This window comes from Apteryx rowi, unplaced genomic scaffold, assembly GCF_003343035.1.
Source record: "Apteryx rowi isolate R43461 unplaced genomic scaffold, aptRow1 scaffold_323, whole genome shotgun sequence".
Taxonomy (NCBI): Eukaryota; Metazoa; Chordata; class Aves; order Apterygiformes; family Apterygidae; genus Apteryx; species Apteryx rowi.
The window spans coordinates 147983-167346 of NW_020449675.1; the positions used below are offsets into that span (position 1 = coordinate 147983).

Sequence of the window (19364 nt, forward strand, 5' to 3'; positions counted from 1 at the left end):
TCCAGTGCTGCATTAAACCATCTGTTTGCAATGTCTGGGAAGGTGGGAGCAGTTGCTGCTTGTAAACTGCCTGAGAGTTAGCATGTTGTTCATTCTGCTCCCACAGACAGGGCAGAACTGTATTTCTGTAAGGTTTCCTGACAGCATGAGGTCCTGGTAACACTGGAGCCACAGTATGCTTTAGCAGAAGGATTGCAATATATAATGGACTGGATTCTTAAACATATTATTCTGCACAACAGATATCCCTCTTTTGATAAGCATACCAGTGTGTCACACTGATGGTGTTAGTTACAGAGAAAACATGTCAAAATGTATAGTTTCCATTAAGCATTARGGATTACTTTCCCTTTTCCTTCTTTTTCTCTTGAGTTTTCTCTTCTAGGAGATCAAATTCCATTAATGATTATCTTATTATAACTGGGTCCCCACAGTTACTGATATTTCTGTAGGAAAAATAGGACCAGCAAACATTAAATATGATCATGGAACTTTAAAGAAAAAAAAAATAAAAGAGCTGACAGGACACCATACATGCACCTGGCACAGGAAGCAGCACCTAGTTTGTGCACAAACATGCAGAAATACTTTTATGGTGTGCAGATTCAGAGACTAGATGTTTGTTTCTTGTCCCTTAATATTTATAACAGTAAAACTGGTTTTGGTAGCCAGGGCTAGCTTTCATTGCTCTATCTCCAGATGCATACATGAGATTTTTCAAAATCTTGTTGAAACTTGAAAAACTTTCTCAGAACAGGGCTGAAGATACTTTAAAGACTGTTTTAAAATGACTCCAGTGCGTGTGAGAGCTGGCAGGCCTGGTCGTGTGTCACTCTGTGTGGGAGTCAGACAGTGAGCGATGCGTACTTGTGCCATGCACGCTCGGCGTGGTTTAATCTCCTTCGCAGGCTTTCATGAATGAACTTCGGGAGTTTTTTTATGAATGGGAGCTCCGTTCTTGAATGAATCCCAGAGCGCTGCGATCTGATTGGCCCTGGAGGCTAAAGCGACTCCCACTTTTCGCTGGGTGAGGGCCAAAGAGAGCCGGGATTGGCGGGCGTGCCCCAGCCCAGGGCTTCATTCACAAAGTCAATGAAACAAAGGAGCGAGAGAGCCGAGCCGTGAGTGAGGCGATGCGCCAATGGGAGGCCGCCCCCGGGCGCACGACCGCCTGAGCCACCGGGGCGCGGGGCGGAGCGCGACGGGGCTCCGCATGGGCCGCTGGCCGCCGCCGGTGAGCGCGGGGGCTCCGCCGGGCCGGGGCTTCGCCAGGTCGGGGGCGCGGGGGGCTCCGCCGGGCCGGGGGCTCCGCCGGGGCTGCGGGCGCGGGGGACGCCCTCCGCGCGGGCGGTGGGCGTCGTCCCCACGGGGATCGCCGTGGCGGCTAGGAACGGGGGGGGTCTCCGTCCTGCCTCGTCGCCCAAGTTTCGGGAGCTACGGCGCGATCGCAGCCTCCCCCGGCGCGGCGCGGGTCGGCCCGGCGGGGGCTAGGGCGCCCTGTCCCGCCGCGGCCGCTGGGCCGGCAGGTGGTGGTCGCTTCGCGGGCCGCTCCGCCGGGTTGCCCCCGGACGCTCCCGCCGCTAGCTGCCGCCTGTACCTTCCGCAGGTGTCCGCCGAGAGCCGGCAGCTCCGTGCCGCGAGGTAGCGCACGGCCGGGAGGATGAAGGGCTACCTGGACCAGCAGGTGCCGTTCACTTTCCCGCAGGTGAGTGGCGGCCCCCCCCCCGCGGGGGCCGGGCCCGGGCCTGCTCCGGGCAGGGACCTCCCGGGCTGATCTCTCTTTCCGCAGCAGCCGCCGGGCCACGCGGCTCCCGGCTGCCGAGCTCAGACGCGCGCTCGGAGGAGACCCGCGGCCCCGGGCCTGCCGCCGGCGCAGGAGTCGGAAGGTGAGTGGGGTGGGGGGGGTGAGGGATAGAGAAGGCTCTGGGCTGGGACCAGCCCCCCCGTCCCTCCCGGCGTGGCGAGCGCGGGAGCATCCCGCCGTCCGCCTCCAGCGCTTCACTGAGCAAACCTCTCACTTCTCCTGCAGACCTCTTCCAGGATCTGAGCCAGTTCCAGGAGACTTGGCTGACAGAAGGTAGGCTCCTTCCCCTTGCTCTGCTGTTTTTTATTTTATTTTATTTTTTTCTTTTTCAGTCGTCTGTTTTTGATGTTTGTTCTATTCTTCCTTTGCTTTGTTTGCCTAGCTCCAAACAGTAAGTATTTTTTTTTTTTATCCTTGCCAACCTCTGGCTTGTGTAAATGAAGGATCATGAATCACACTATTGTGCTGGGTATTTGCTTATGAATGGAGCTTGGCTGTTAGCCCATTTTCCTAGYTAAAATTTTTGTTTCAGCCTCTACTTGCAACTGCTGGGATTTTGAGCTAATTTGTCACTTACCTTTGTTAGTTGCCAAAACATGGATGATTTCTTAAATAATAATCCGTTCTTTTAATTTGAGGAATAAACTGCTGCTCTTAACAGTTTTTTAAAAGATAATTCTCTGATGAGACCTTTCTGGATTTTCTTCATCTTTCAAAACACCATTTATTTCTGATGCTTAAATTGTTTTGCCTTTTGACTTCAAGGAAGAGAAAATTTCAAATCCTGAGGAGTTCCATTAATTCAAAGTGAAAATAGTTTTAAGCAGTTTGATCAATTTGCTTTAGCTCCAGCACTGCAAGCAGCCCATCTTCTGAAAGATTCAATATATATCATCAAGTAGAGAATCTTGATAAATATAAAACTACTGTGATATCGACACTTAACAAATGTTTAACAACAATAGTAATATAAGAATATGCTTGGTATTTTGAGCAAAGTTATTTCCCCTGATTTTACCACTAGTGAAGGACAATCCATTAAATCATTCTTTAGAGAATAAAGCCTCCAAAAACGATATTTGCCAACTGAATAAGATTATTTTAAAAAAATGTTTTATATTCATTTCACATTGAAAAGAAATGCTTTTGATTGAGCAATATTCAGGAGTGTGAGGATTGTAAGGATGCAAAAACAATATCTGGAAGCTCTTCCAGGATTAAAATACTCATCTAGCTTACATCACAGGACAAAAACAGGTATTAATAGCTGCTCATCTAATAGAAGTGCTGAGTGTGCACACTTGCTTTAGACTAGTTTCTCTTAAATCTTCAAAAACCTTGAGCTGCCAGTAAGATAAGGTTGCCTCAGAATTGGATTCTGGTAGATTCTGAGTTTTAGGCTTTCTAATGTTTGATTAATATTTTTCTCACTTAGCCAAAGACTTTGTATGGAATTGCTTGACACAGGATTGCCAGTAGCAGAGTGTTTGCAGCATTAATTCATAAATATCATGGGGTGAAAGAAAGGCCACATTATGGTCTCACAACACTGAATGAAAAGAGGTAACCTCTATTTCATGATTAGTAAAGGATAATGCAAACTCTAGGAAAAAATGTAGGAGCAAAAAAACTTTATTTCCTACCCAATACCTTCCAATTCCAGAAAGAATTCCCTAGTGACTACAGTGTTGGATAGAAACAAATTTGGGTTCTCCTAATAGCTCTGTTATTTGCATCCTGTGGGACAGGAAAAATTTCTTATCCCTCGGAGTTTCGACTTCTTTATTTGATATTTATAAGTATTAATACTTTTTATTTCTATGACACCTTTCATTCAAAGAATTTTAGGAGCTTTACCATTTTCTAAGAACTGGTCCTCACAACACATCTAGCCAGCATGCACTGTAGTCTTCATTTTCTGTTTAGGGCAGCTGAGTCCTAGCGCATCCCTACGGCTTCCTCAGAGTCACACAGCTGAGAATGGACTCCAGGTTTCTTGGTACCTGGTTTCACCACTATAACCACAAAAAACACAAAACCCTTCCCATGGCAGTCAGTGCTTTTTAAAATTCAAAGAAACTTTTGGATGGAAATTCAGAGATTTTTCTTTAAATTACTATTGAATATTTGGAGTTAAGAAGGTAAGATTTTCATGGGAAGAAGGTTAAATGAGAAGGTATGCCATACCCCAGGAGTAGCAATCATAACATATGGTAGTTAGAGAAGACCTAAGATATGGCTCTGTAACAAGCATTGTCTTTGAAAGGTCACAGTAGGATCCAGGGAATAAAACCCTGTAGATGTCTGGTTTTGTTCTGTTTGTCTGACTTTACCAAATAGATCTTCCAGCCCCATTATCTTCTTGTCTTTATCAGCTTTTGCTCCAGGCCAAATGCAAGAACAACACTGGGCTTGCCAGTCACTGACTGGCCAGCTGCAATGCAAGAAATGCCCAACAATAACTATTTTATGTTTTTATAGCATAGAAAGGTTCTTTTTATATAGCTCATAGCACCTAGTCAGAGYCAAAGTGAAATCTCTGGGAAATTCAATACGTGTTTTAACAAACTAACATGATTTTAGACTACATATATGTGAAAATATTTTCTCAGATCTTTCTGAAGATAATCTATTTTGAGCATGGTGACCCCCATTTCCAGTCTTTTAACAAGAAAAGTTGCCCTCTGAAGTAAACTATTGTTTTTCCTATATTCACTAATATTACGAATTATTTTCCTGGATGGTGAAAATAACTTTTTTGGCTCGTCCTGTGTATGAGTCTCTCTGCTAGCATTTCTTCATGAGAAGACAACTGAAAACTTAAAAGTTCCTTTCTAAACAATGCAGAATATGACTCATTGAAATAGAAATAAATAAAAAGAAAATAAAGTGAAAATATTAAATATTTTATGTACTCTCTGTCTCTACCACATGTAGTTTAGAAATTTAGCTATTTTATTTTATTCTGTTTTACAGATCTTGATGTTAGTTTTAAAGGGGAAGAAAAATCCATGAAGTAAGCAAATTGTAAATATAAGTACACACCATGCATTCAGCCATATGCAAAATCTTAAAAAGTTTAAACCACATAGATATGTATTTCTTAAGATATGTGGTTTCATTCATAAGGCTATCTTTTTGTTTGCTCTTGAGTGGTGACAACTGTAACTAATTTTTTTCATAGTCTGCATCCATACCAAAAATACCCTGGGACTTGATCACGCTGTAGGAAGGGCCCAGTCAGAGCTGGGCTTGGAGCTCTGCTCGGCCTGCACGCTCTCCGCCGACTGCCTCTCCCAGCAGAACAAGCCTGAGACACGCTCCTTGCAGCACTGCCAGAAATGCACCATCCGTCTTTTGGTGGGAAAAAAAAAAAAAAATCTTTTTCAAGTGGGCAAAGGAGCAAAAGCCAATAGTGACATCATCTTTTTTCTGTGTGTAAAAAGCCCAGTTCAAAATTCTCATTCTTTACAAGTATCTTAGCAAAGAAAAGCAGAGCTGTCTTCCAACACAGGTCTATCCTTGGAGATGATCATACTTGAGCTCTACTGCCTAAATTCAGTTTTTCAGATGCATGAAGCTAAATGACATAAATATTGAGATTTTTTTTCCTTTCCTTTCTCCCCACTTTTATTCAGAAAATGTTTAGTTTTTCCTCAGGCAGAGGCCCTAGGTCCATCTTGTGCCTGTGCACTTGATGTGTTCTCCTTGCTGTGATGCGCTGTTGGTATGCTCCATACCAAAAGCAGCTCTTGCACACCATGCTGAGATGCATCTTAGACGCTGGTGGAGTGCAAGCAGACTGCCGGGACCTGCTACGCAAAGCCAGTTCAAACTAGGACATCTCAATGCTCTTGTCCTGGTTAAGTTTTGTGAAGTCCTGCAATGACGTTTGCAGTGTGTGGTGTGTCTGACCACTGGGGAGGGGGTTCGTGGTTGGGCTGGGGCTTGAGCTTGTGCGTCCGACAGTGCCTGGGAGGCTGGAGGAGGATCCTGTCCTGTCCAGTTTCCAGCAGAGGCTGATGCTGGGCTCAGCATAGCTGGGTGTAGAACCTGCCTCCGTTTGCTTAGTGCAGAGGTGCACATTTGTAAACCGCTGACAGTCAGCAATGACAAACACGATTTAAAAAAAAATTCCCTCCTATGCCAAGTGGTACAGCATAGTCCCACCAAAACATGGGACATGGGGAGGGCTGGTGGAGAGGAGGTGCCAGTATGTCTAGATATGTTTGGCCTCAGTGGGAAAAGGAACAAGAAAATGCAGGTTCCTAGAGGATAACTAGATCTTCCTGCTTTGGTGGAAGGTTGAGATTTTAGCAGGCTTTTTGTGTGGGAGTGGAGGGCATGTTCATCTGAGCAAGGTGCGATGGTGGGGAATATGGCCAGCGCTGCACAGCTGTCTTCAGGAAGCTGGCTGGGGAAGCGCAGTAATGCCGGGTGGATTGCCTTGAGCTGGAACTGCAATGTAAAGTGGGCTCAGAGTAATGGAGAAGAAATAGCTGTGTATCAAAATACAGGCCGAATTCTGGTCAGTAGTGTGGTTCTGATATCAGGGTAGTGTGCCTTTAGCTTCCTTAATCCCTTTTCTTTTTGTGATGGGGCAGATTTTAAGGTACTTGTAAATAAATGCAGATGTTGCTGCTGCTAAGGTAAAAGCTGGATTGAATCACCACTTTGCCTCCCGTTGTCTAAGGATGGTATTATGAGAGATGTGTTTCAACAAAACCCTGTGTGCTGGGCTTTGGGCAGGCTGTCCAAGGGCACTGTTTTGACTGGCTTATGTAGGTTTTGCAAAGGGAAAATGGGGACAAACCGCCCTGTGGAGTGGGGTAACCTGGCACAGTTAAACTAATGGTTGGGACATCTGGATAAATTGTTCCTGCTGTGAACATCTGAGGGCAACGTTGGTGAAAGCTTCTCTTGGCAAATAAGGAAAGCAGGGAATGGCGAAGACTGTGTGTAGCTGTCTCCTCCGTGAAACAAAAAAGGCTAGTAACCAAACCCTGCATGTCCGAGATATAAACAGAAGAGGACTTGTAGCGTAACTTGTAGCTGAAATTCCTGTGTCCAAACTGTCTAGTAGCACTATGGGCCACATTATTTGAGCTTGCATGTTGGAGCAATCTCTCTGGGATCCATCAGGATTAATAAATATGACCCTCTGGTTTGTGAAGAGGCATCAATGTATAAACAGTGTGCTGCTGGCTTTTCATGCCAGCAGATAAATATGGTGAGCCTCTCCAGTTTGTCTAAAGGAGGCAGCAAGCCTGAAGCTTTTTAACACTGTTGAGATGCTAATGTTGTTAACTCTTTCACTGCTTATCACAGCCAGCAACATCGTGTCCAGTGAGGCAGGCTGTTTAAGGAACCAAAGCAAGGTCTCCGGTGCTTCAGATGTCTTTATTAGACGGTGTTGAGGCATTCAGATGCCTCAGGCCTTGCTGCTGTTCTCCRAGCAGTGCTGGCAGTGCTGGCCGCAGGCAGCTTCGCTAGACAGGGGTTTTCCTGCACCGCTGTGCAGGGGAGGAGCAGCTGCTTAGTCAGGTTCCCTATGAGCGCTTCCTCTTATATTTCCTGTTTGCAAAACCATACACACATATGAGGTATTATTAATCATCCTTTCCCTCTCTTTCTACCAGGTTATACTATTTTTTTTTCTTTGAAATATTTTCTTTTTGCTGATTTACAAATTGTAGCCTATTCCACTAGTGCTAAGCTAGCCGCTAATTCTGGAGCTACTGCAAAGATGATTTCTATATGAAGGGGTAGATGCTTCCCATTCCTCTCATCACCTTGACGTAGCCTTGCCAAATTTACCAGTTAGTAGCTGTTCCTGCTATGATAAATGTTTAAAAATTCCTGCATATTATGTTTCTAAGGAAAAATGTGAACCTTGAGCAAATAGGCTTGCTGTTGTCCTTTTTTATTTCCAAGGCAAGAGAGAAAGAAACTGACAGGCTGATAAGGGGTAAATCTGCAGGCAGAGGAGCTGTATTCATTAATCCCAAGAGGAAACTAGCCCTAGTCACTAAAGTGCATCCCAGCAGAAAGCTCAGATCTCCCCTGCATAGACCGATTTCTGCCTTACTGTTAATTATACCACACAAAGTGCCCGGTCTAATTCTTCTCCTCTCTTTGCTCCCCCGGCAGCTCAGGTTCCAGACAGCGATGAGCAATTTGTGCCTGACTTTCATTCAGAAAACTGTAAGTAGTGTGGGGGCGAGGGCACCTCTCAGGGGAGGAGGGCAGGATATGCTTAAACTAAACAGATATGTGGGTGAGATGTGCAGAGTGAGGCCCAGGTACTCATTTCATTCCTACATTGTTGTGACAGTGACAAAAAAAACAGACTAACTGTCCATGTCCGGAGAGTGCAAGTGCATATGCTGAGGGATTTCAAAGAATGTATATCGTAGCTGCTGTATGTGTGAATAATTAGGCATCCCTGAACATCCCTGAGAAAAAAAAGCATTACTATGACAGTCAAAGGTAAAATTTGTGGCATTGTCCACTCCCCCGAGCAAAGTGCATTGGATGGTACGTGGGATGAAGGGTGCGGTGACTCCCATGGGCTCTGCTCGCCTCCGTGGCCCCTGGCAGAGCACRCCTTGCTGGGATGGTCCCTGTGAAGCTGTGGCCCTGTCTGCTGCAAGCCACGGTGCGAGGGCTTAGTACCCTGAAGAGCTTTGCTGGCCAGCCTGACTTTTCTGTTCTTAGCAGAATGATTGCATGTGTCTGCACAAAAGTGTACAAATTATACCACAAACATTTGCTCTGAGCACTGGTCAAAGCACTCCCCACTGCAGAGGAGCCGGCTGTTGCACGGGGGCAGGTGTCTGCAGGAGCTGTCTGCGCCATTGCTGTGCAGCCCTGTCTGCCCTCCCCATGCTGGACCTGTCCTCTCTGCATGCCACTGTGTCATGAGGGAGCTGGCGCGGGGCTGACTCCAACTACACGCCTGAAATTTGTACAGACGGTGTGGAATAGCTGTACGTTGCAAGCAGTTGCAGGAACCCAGAGCCTGGACCGTGACAGGCATGCCAAAGCTGCAGGAAGATGTCGCACCATTCCCTGGGCATGTTCACTTCTGGCAGCTCACTGAGAGCAGAGATGTCCGTTTAAAGCTGGTGCAGTCAGCTTTGGTGCTCTTTCCACAATGATGCCCCTCTCCGCCTGGGGAGGAGCAGGATTCTTCCTCCTTTTTTRTTTTTCTCCATGAAAACTAAAATGAAGTGCTTTTCCTGATTGTTCTGGTCTATCTCCCTCGCCTGGACTTGGCTCTGCAGCACAGCTGGGCTTGCTCTGAGTCATACGACTTGTTTCTTCCTCTCTTTGACCTGGAGCTGAGGAGAGGGCTGGTCCCATGTTTCACTCTGAATGAATGAGCCGGTTGTAATGCGATAGCCTGTTCCAGCTATTAAAGGCCGGAAAGAGTTGGCCGCTCCTAGCACATTTAGCTTCTTGAGGCTTGAATGGAGTTCAGTGTACTGGACAGAGCAAATTTTTTTTCCTAGGCTCAGTTGACACATCAGCAATTTTAGTGTGGTTCTATATATCTGTTTACTCTGTGCATTGAAAAGAGCTGCTGTAGACAGAAGGAGAACGGATGCTCCAGGCATAGAAAGACGCTTTTCTCTTGCCACTCTTCCCTGGGCCAGGACTGTTTGCACAGATGCAGAAGTGTCAGGCTTTGGATACCAAATCCATCCCTGGTGTGGGCCAGGCCCACCGAGAGGGTGAACTCACGCCCCTTTTCTGTCTGGATGGTGCCAAGAGCTGTCTGTGAACACACCACCCTACTCAGGCCCGGCTGTGGGACACCCCATTGTCCCTGAGCAGGAGCCAGAAACAACATGAGGCTCTGGACTCTTAAGGATGTATTTATTTATATTGATTTCTGTCAGGCTGTTTGGATCCCTTTGGGTCCTTGAGTGATGTAGGGATTAAAGATGGGCTTGAAACCCAGGGCAGGCAAAAGGAGTGAGGTTTGTGGGTTTTTCCCTCTTATGCTGAGGAATATAGTTGGGGGAGAGAGGGACTGGCGATAGAAAGCAGCTGTAACATCCTGAGCTCAGAGAGGCACCTGCAGCCCTTTCTCCAGCCCTGTGGATAGCTGTCTGTTGCAGCACTTCTGAGGGACARCTAGCCCTGCATGTGCAGAGAGAGGTGGCCTGGGATGGTAGATGCATATATGGTTCAGGTTAGTGCTGAAATAAACTCAGAAAAAGTCTGAGCTATTCACAGGTCAGAATGTAATTTCCCTCCTGTAAAACTGTAGCCACAGCTCTGGACATCCCACTCTTTGCAAGCAGCATGGTGTCACCTGGAAGAGGTGGGAGTGAACTGGCAAGCAAGGGCCAGAGCTGGCCTTATTCAGAGCTCACAGTTTTGATACGGAGGGCAGGTATCTCACTTGTTTGGAAAACAAGCCCAGACCTATGAACCGTTTCTCAGGTCACTTTCCTTCCTAAGTCCAGTGACCTCCTGGCAGCAGTAGCAGAGCTCAGAGGCAAAGGCATAAGATGCTTAATGTGTCCTTCAGCCAGCGTAAGCTTTTCTGAGGAACTAGTGAAGGAAGTTTTGCTCCCTGCTGGATTTAATTAGGCATAAGAAGTAATAATACCCACATCCTACTTCCCAGTGCTGCAAACTGCAGCCCACATTTGTTACTCATGAAATCCTAACCAGCCCAGAGATATTCCTCCTCACCTGCATCAACCCATGACCAGCAACTAGTGCACTGAAAACGGGGCAGAGCCTTTTTCCTGTTCCATCACTTGAGTTTTGGATGAGCAGAGGGGTTAAGAGGTTCCCCCAATCCCACCTCCGGAGATGCTGGACTGTTAGTATAGAAGAGATTCAACAGTGGGAAACCTGCGTTTGGAAATTATATCGGCAGCTGCTGAGCGCCACCCTGGCAGCTTCCTGTCCAGGAATCGCAGTCTCCTGCAGAAGTGCCTGTCCTTTTTYGTGAGTGCTGAAGTATAAACCTGATACAAGTCATGAAATCAGACCTTTCAAGGGGAGGCTGCTGAGAGGACCTGACAGCTCCTCTTCTGACTTTGAGGTGAATTATAGTGAAAGCAAGGGCTCGGAAGTCAGATTTCTGTTCTGTACTCTGCTTTAACRCTGACTCAGTTCCTTTGAAAAAAGGATTTTAGCTATCTGAATTGGCTGGAACTTCTGAAAACAGTACTTGTGTAAGGTGTCTGAGTACAAGCTAGCCTGGTGAAAGTCTGTAACAGTATGCAATATACATAATAGTATTTTCCCACAGACAACCTTCAGCAGCTTGTGTAGCTGTGTCTAAGAAAACCTTGAATTCATAGTCCTACAGGACAAACTATATCACCATGAAGTCTATAGCATGACATAGTATTAGTGCATTATAATTTAATGCAATGTTGTTCACAAGACATGATTACCCGGTACGTCAATGAGAGAACATTTTACATGATGCAGATTAGAGCTTTGCTTTTGTGTGTGGAARACTGTAATATGCACATGCTGTCCCTTGGGACACAACAGAAAATGTCTGTCCCAGCCTTGAACAGCTTAGGAAATTACCCACTCTAAATCCTTCTGAGTGCTCTGGATTATCACAGAGTATATTAGCACTCTTAAATCTGTTCCTTTAAGGCTGATGTACCRTATGAACCCCATTATATCAAGAGCAGAGCTCAGGAAACTCCAGTGAATGTCTATTGGTATTTTGTTTCTCTCAGAGCCAGTTGAACAAGGAGCAAGGTGGTGGCATCTGAACCAATTTGTTGTTGGTTGATGTAAACATGTCTCCAAAAACAAGAAAYGTTTTAACTTGATCTTTCATTTCTCTCCCACAGTAGCTTTTCACAGTCCTCCTGCTAAGGTTAAGAAGGAGCCCCAGAGTCCCTCCTCGGACCCCACACTGTCCTGCAGCCATAAGCAGCCTTTCCAGTACCGCAATGGCGAGCAGTGCCTTTACACCAGGTAATGCAGCTGGCACAGGGGAGGGACAGGAGCTGCTATGAAATGAGTAGCACTGCATTATCCAGTGAGGAGGTGTTATCACCGCAGCCTGGTCTGGCTGTTGGGTGTGCTATGATGCAAACTAACCAGTTGATCAGCTGGTGGCATCCTGCTCAGACTGCAGTCTGCTGGAGCGGATAGCTCAGACCCACACAGGGTAAATCTGGATCTGCCTCTTGGGTCTTCCCTTGCGCTGCTTCTCAGCTGCCCTGATGCTGAGAGCAGGCTTGACATTTGTCACATGCTTCTCTCTCCCCATTTCTTCCTCTCCTTTCCCAAATCTGTCCCACGAGGGGCTCCCTGACACTACCACCCACAGTCCCAGCCCTTTGCCTGAGCTGTTGTATGACCTCTTCAGAACGGACACCTTCTCCAGTTTGCTGCTTGAGGAGTTATTGCTGTCACGCATGGGAGCAACCAATGATCAGAAAAGAAGAAGCTTCTACTTTATGCTTCTGGCCTAAGTGGTTGGATGGGTGGGACAACATATCTGCTTGTGACGTGTTCTCCCTGGGTGCTGCCACAAGTCCTTCTTGGAGAGTTRTAATGCTCCAATATCTGTTTGACTGTCCCAGTGCCTATGATCAGACCAGACAAGTTGGAATCAAGTCCCCCAACCCAGGAACCCCGCTACAGTCACCGCTTCAACATTTCCCTAGGCAGGACAGGAGCTTCCTGAGCCCTGTGGGGCCACCCCACTCCACCTCCAGCTGTGGATATCTCATGGAAAACAGGTGAGTGACTGCTGGGAGGAGGCAGCCACTGCCCTCCTCAGTGGTCTGGGGAGAAGGGGCTGCGGCATCTGGATTAAAGCTCTCGGCTTCCAGCAATCACAGGATCCCCCTGCCCAAAATACCTGGGACCCACAGCTGCTGCCCTGGTTTTCAGAGGACATCAGAGGCCTTAAGCCCATCAGATCCGGTGAACGATGGACCGGGTAGTTGCTCTTAGAAACATCTTTCGGTGGGGTGCTTTCCCTGCCCAGCTGTGCTTGCAGCTCCCACATCCCTAGTAAGAGCCTCCACCCACCAGCCCAAGGTCCCCCCAGTCGTTCTGCACCAGGGGCCAGACCAGACGGCCAAGAAACAGCCATCCCATGGCCTCTCCCTTCTTCTAGCTCTGCCTACCACCCAGCCGTGGAGATGTGTCGCTCCTTCCCCTCCTCACAGGGCATGGCCCGAGAAGCCCCCATCGCCTACCAGCGCCAGGTGCCTGAGCCCTGCCTCCAGTACCCCCAGCAGGGCTTCAAACAGGAGTACCATGACCCGCGGTACGAGCAGGCGAGCCAGGGGGGCGGCAGCCGTCAGTACCCGGCAGCCGTGGTGGTCAAGCAGGAGCAGGCTGACTACGCGTATGACTCAGGTAGGCAGAAGGAGCTCTCGGACTGCGTGAGCCGGGCATCAGTGGGGGTGAGTGAGCTGCTGGCCGAACAACTGTCGCTGGTCGTTTGGGCTTTGAAACGGTACTGCTTTGTCTTCAGGAGTGTTATTACTATTCACTTTACGTGGAAGGCAGTCAGACCATAGCAGTGACTATGTAAAAATCCCTAACCTAGATAGATTAATGTGCTGGAGAACTTTGTGCAGTGAGCTCCAGTACCAGGAGTTTCCCACTTACCATCAGAAACAGAGGAAAGAGTGTTCCCGATTTTGTAGGGAGTGTAGTCTTCAGGGGGACGTGTGGACTGGTGGGTGGTGGAGAGGGAACGAAGCAAGGTCAGTGTTGAAGAAATTATACTGAAAACCTGTAAACGGCAGCGGAAAGGAGAGAATCAAATGTCTTTGGGCCTGTACAGAAAAGCCCGTCCTGGGTCCCTGCAGCAGGAGGTTTGGTGACAGGGTGACCTCCAGGCGCTGGCAGCRGGGCAGAGCGGCGCTGGGTGCAGGGATTGCACTGTGGAGCCTCCAGCCGCTGTCCCCACACCATCTGGCCCCGCACGCCTCTGCCCTGAATGGAGGCGGAGGAATTTCATTCACAAAATGGAGGAGTCAGAAGCCGCTGCTCTCCCAGACTTGGGCTGGCGGGTGTCAGCTTTCACCGCTGCCGTCTCACCACAGCTGACATTGGCCGTGCTGGAGACGCCAGGCAGCGCACTGCTGCCTGCAGCAGGTCGCGGGCAGGGAGAGCCCATGCCCCAGGTTGGAGGTTACACTGCAAGATAAGCCAGCCCTGTTCTGGCAAACAGATCTTTGCCCTGGACTTGTGCAGCTAGCAATGAACTGGCCACTTCCAAGGACAGGCACAAGCCCAGAGCCGGGTCTTTCTTGGCTGGGCTAAGTGCAGCTCAGCTGGTCTGCAACTCTCATAGTGTCAACTTCCACCTGCTACTTCCCAGAGAAACAGGGCACACAGAGCAGGTATTGGAGATTTCAGAGGATCACGATGGGGAAAAAAAGTTTATCTATAAATTCCAAAGATAGCTCTTCAGATACCAGACAGATCAAGTAATTCTCTTATTTTCCACAAGAGATAAATGTTATTTTTCAGCAGACCTGCCCAGATTCTTGCTACTCTGATACCACTTGCGCAATACCCTGTTCTAGCAGGCATGTTGCTTCTGGTTTCCTGGTGTTTTAATGGTCATTTTTGAATTTGTTTCCTTTAGAAGAAATAAATACACAAATAAAAAGCTCCCATGTGGGTATAGAATGCGTTTCTGTGGCCATGCTGATACCACACTTTCACTGGGTCCTTCTGTCCAGACGGGGGAAGAAAATGCACAACCCATAGAAGAACACTTTTGTGAGCATAGTTTACGATTGTAATAATGCACAGTCCGTCAGCTCAGTACCCTTCTGCCCTTAGCAGCAGCAAAATGTCTGCCTAAGGCAAACACAGGCGTACAAGGGAAACGTAAGGTAAATCTTTCCAAAGCTCCCAGTTACAGCTTCCATTTCAGCTATAGGTAGAAAATAGGTTTGATTCAGAAAACACAGGATACAGAGGCTATGAATTGCAGTGCCCAGTAACAACATATACTGTACAGAGAGCTTGAAAACAAGCAGAAGGTCTTTTTTTTAAACTGAGAGTGTTTTAACCTTTATGCTTTCTCCATTGTTCATGAGAATTCCCTATTTTGATGTGAAAAAGCCAGTGAGACTTAAAATACCTGAAATGATGTTTCTGAGACACACTCTGTAGTAAACATTCAGCTGTTGCTGCTGTCCTTTAATGTCAGCATAGTGCCCCCAGAGAAATGCAATGCCTTCTTCACCTGCAACAGCTGTAGCAGAGTTCAATTATCTTAAACTAAGTTTTCGAGGAAGGAGAGGTGTCATACAAGTTTGCCTTATTCTCTGAGATTTTGCACTGAGAGTGGAGTGTGGGTGTGGACAGAAAATCTCTGCTACTCTGAGGGACAACATGTGGTAGTATCACAGGGATGCCATACTGTAATCGTGATAGGAAGCATAATGCAGATGAAGTTGTGGTGGGATGGCCGAGAGCTAGGAAGTTACCTGGTGTGGCATGAGCCCTTTAGGAGTGCCCTAATTTGGATGTTGGTCTGGCAGCTGCACTTACCTGTCCATGTCTGGAGAGCAAGATGGTTCTGCCTATGTGTGTGCTTTGCAGTGAAATCAGCTTGTTAATCGTTCTGTAGATGTTCCTGGCTGTCCTTCCACGTACATGAATGTCGAGAGTTACCCAAGCCATTCAAATACAGAAGGTTCATTAGGTGAGAAACTCAGTGCCTGCCTTCCTTTCCCCCGCACCTGCATTGCATTGCTCTCTAGCACCAGCCTTTCTGTGTCTCCAACTGCACGTGCTGCTTTCTCTTGTAGGCTACAGCTATGACAAGCAGATGAGGGCCTTTGCTGATGATGTCTGTGTTGTTCCAGAAAAATTTGAAGGTCAGAGAAAGAATGGCTTCCAGTTTGGGTGGTGGGTTTGCAGCCAGAGTCCCAGACCTGGGTAAATGTGAGCTGAGATGGGAGAGACTCTGGGACACCCTGCAGCTTCTCCTGGGGCAGCTCACAGCCACCTTCACCTTTGTAGCTCTCTTTTACAAGGCAGAACCTCTGCAAAGAAGGTGTAGGGCTGTTATCATTAGAAATACCTTGTTTGCTCTCACCAGGAGACATCAAGCAGGAAGTTGGAGGGTACCGGGAAGGACCACCGTACCAGCGACGGGGATCGCTCCAGCTCTGGCAATTCCTTGTGGCTTTATTGGATGATCCAACCAATTCCCACTTCATTGCCTGGACGGGCAGAGGGATGGAGTTCAAGCTCATTGAGCCAGAAGAGGTGACACCATTTCGCTTTTCTCCATGCTCTGGGGGAGCAGCCACCGTTTCCGAGGCTGCAAATTCCCACGTGGTTTTTCCTCTGCCCTGTGCAGGCTCTGGCCTGCCAGTGAGACCTTCAGCAAATCACAGTTTTCAGAGGAGGCCAAAACACTTGGGTGACACAAATACCAGGTTTAACGAAGGCTAGGTTTAAGTTTAGGCTCTCTGCAATGCAGCGAGTCACATTTCCCATGGCCTCCACTTCCTGGGCTGCTTCGCTCCCCACCTTGCAGCAGTCTGTGCTGTCCATGCACTCCCCGCTCAGGGCTGACATCGAGACATGGGGCTTTGAGCCCTGCTGATCACAGAAGCTTTCATAAAAATCTGGAAGAAACCATGTCCTAGTCTCAAGATATCTTGATATCACAACTGGTATTAATTAAGGTGTCATTTCTAATGCTATCATGACCCCAAAAGCCCAGTAATACCTGACAATAGCTGGGAGATGTGCCTGGAATATCTGTTCGTGTCTCGTCCCTGTTAGAGCTGTGTTTAGCACTGTTGTTATGTATCAGCCTCTGTGGGCACCATCAGTGCAGATGAGTTATTTTGCTGAGCTAACATGTTTACAGCAGATTTTTCAGTCTCACAGATGAAGCTAAAAACCATGTAGTGGGAAGAGGCACGCTGGTCTTCCAGTGGAGCTGTTCTCTTATGCATGGGCTATTGCTCAACTTGCCTGATCCTTTCAGATAAAACGTAGCACAGGATCAAGCAGCCTTTCAGCATCCTCAAGCTTTCAAAGCCCTGAAGAACAAGGAGAGGTGGTGACTGCAAATGAGCTCTGCAGTGGCAAGGAAAATGCCTGTCTATGATACAGGATGTTTCAGTTTATCAGTTCTATTCTTCCTCTTTAAAAGCGGCTAAATAATTTTTGCTTGATTCTATTATAAAACCGTTGTAAATGTTTGTATGTGCTTTGGTGCAGTGTTGTTCCCTCAAAAGAGAATCTGCCGGATCTGGTTCTTCTGCCCTTGGGAGTGTTCAGACACTCACGCGCTCTGGTGCTTTATTCTGCAGGTAGCCAGGCTGTGGGGCATCCAAAAGAACCGTCCAGCCATGAACTATGACAAGCTGAGTCGGTCCCTTCGCTACTATTATGAGAAGGGCATCATGCAGAAGGTCAGTTTGCAAAGCAGCTGAAGTTTCTATGCCTTTCGTGATGCTTCTCTTGTTTGTGACAGGAAGGTACTGAATGTGCTGTAGCTGGCCAGGCTTCCTGAGCTTTCCTTCCCCTGGACTTCTCTTTGCAGCAGACAAAGAAAAAAAATCCTATGAGGAAGGTGTAATGGTGCTGAATCCAGGCAGCATATAGGAAAAAACACATAATTTCTTTCTTTATCTGTATCTGCAGCTGGGAGAGAGTGGGAGTTTACTCAGCTGCAAGGACATACACCTGGCTAGATTTACTGTGGGTGAGAGAAAGAGACGCTACCTGGGGGTTGCTCCCATGCGGCAGGGATGCTCTCCAGACCCAGGGCATGGGAGGGGACAATGGCAAGTGTAGCTATATCATGGCACAGACTGCTCAGGGACTGTTGGTGCTGTTGCCACCTGAACAAGGAGACAGCTGGCAGCATCCCATTTCCCAGGTACTCTTCCCGGGGAGACCAGAGCAGCAGGAGCACAACGTAAGGAGAAGTTTGCAACCCCGACGTGTCTCGGGGGGAAAGGGCTAGAGCAGCCAAATGTTTCCGCAAGCTTTCTCCAGGCTGAGGAGCGTCGCACTGGTGCTGCCTGGGTGCCTGCAACATTCAGCTTGTCTCTCCCTGCAGGTGGCCGGAGAACGCTACGTGTACAAGTTCGTGTGTGAGCCCGAAGCCCTCTTCTCTCTGGCCTTTCCTGACAATCAGCGCCCCACCCTGAAGGCAGAGTTTGACCGGCAGATCAGTGAGGAGGACACAGTGCCCCTTTCTCACCTGGATGAGAATGCGCCTTACCTGCCGGACCTTGGGAGCCTTCCCCCGCAGCTTTACGGCAAAGGCTATGTGTATTAGCACTGCTGGGAGCCCGCTGGGACACCCTCGCATATGTATATAAGGAGACACTTGGTTAGTATTTGGTCGGTATATGCATGTCCCCAGGCCAGCCTGGGGCTGCACTAGACTGTGGATACCTGCCTTGGTCAGGGAAAGGTTTCGGGTCCACCTGTGGATAAGCAGCTGGCCATCATCAGGGCTCCTGTGTGCATGTGATGAGACCCCGTGGGTGGCAGGATGGGACTAGCTCTCAGAGACGCAGACGTCCTCCAAGAAGGGGAGCCCAGCTGCAGCAGTGTCTCAGGTAGCTGCTGCCTCTGGCCAGAGCAGATGAGCCTGTTGCAGTCCTTCTCTTCGGCCAGGGAGGAGATGGGGTCCTACTGGATTTTGTCTCTGATTTGAGGATGCTACAACACTGCTGCTGACTCCGTTCCTCCAGCACCTGTCCAGAAGCCCTGTACGAGCTGCCCGCAGCAAGGGACAGCTCTGATCCACGCGAACACACCGCCGCCAGGGCAGACGTGCCTTCTTTCTGGGAGGGCTGCAACGCAGTGGTCACAGACCACTAACAACCCCTTTTTGGGAATGGGGAATACTTGTGGTCTTGTGTGTGCTTGCTCCTGCCTTACTTGCTTCATGCCAGGGCTGGCTGGTATTCAGGACTCTGTCTGAGCAGGGTAGTGGGAGGGACTGGTCGGGATTAGAGTCCTGGAGCTCGTGGCACCACACGCAGTTCGGGAGAACGGCAGAGCTGCTGGGCTGCACCAGTCTGGGGCACAGCTCCAAGCCAACATCACCTTCAGGTAGGGGGAGCGCAGGAAGCAGCAAGACCGGAGCCACCGGTTCCTCATAGTGTCTGGCTCGCAGAGGTCTGGCTCTGGCCATTGGCTATTCCAAACTCAGTAACTTCTTCAACAAACTTCCTCAGACTCTGAGTATGCCCATCCTGGGCCTGGCAAGAAAATCATCTGAGGCAAGAAAAGAACCTGGTGAAGGTGTGTTAAGAAAATACTTTACAAAATAACTTAAAACATACAAATTTCTTAATGTCTGAATTTAGGCTTAACCGCTGCAGATGTTTGCATGTTTGAGGGAAGTCCTGGAGTGGCTGTAGGGTGGACATCTCAGCAGCCCAATGCAGCACATGCAGCTTAACTAGACTCTGGCTGGTTTTCCACAATGGGGAAAATCTATAACAGGCACCACATCCCCATTGATGGGTGCCTCACTTCTAATTAGCAGCTCCAGCCATGTGCCCAGTTAGAGGAGGAGCAGTATGGGGTACCC

At 48.3% G+C, this 19364-nt stretch overlaps 1 protein-coding gene across 2 annotated transcripts; it reads left to right on the forward strand.

Annotated features, from left to right (window-relative positions):
- The first annotated feature begins 1660 nt into the window (after positions 1–1660).
- On the forward strand, positions 1661–18095 carry ETV4 (ETS variant 4). Of its 2 annotated transcripts, XM_026071258.1 has the most exons (11): positions 1661–1705; positions 1790–1886; positions 2030–2077; positions 7955–8008; positions 11647–11773; positions 12388–12546; positions 12930–13174; positions 15595–15663; positions 15888–16057; positions 17119–17220; positions 17874–18095. In XM_026071258.1, the coding sequence occupies exons 1-11, from the start codon at positions 1661–1663 to the stop codon at positions 18093–18095; spliced, it is 1338 nt and encodes a 445-aa protein (XP_025927043.1). The 2 variants fall into 2 exon arrangements, with proteins under 2 accessions (XP_025927043.1, XP_025927044.1); XM_026071259.1 differs by lacking the exons at positions 1661–1705; positions 1790–1886; positions 2030–2077; ... (1 more) ...; positions 11647–11773; positions 12388–12546 and adding an exon at positions 15414–15479 and having other exon boundaries at positions 12840–13174.
- Positions 18096–19364: the final 1269 nt, after the last annotated feature.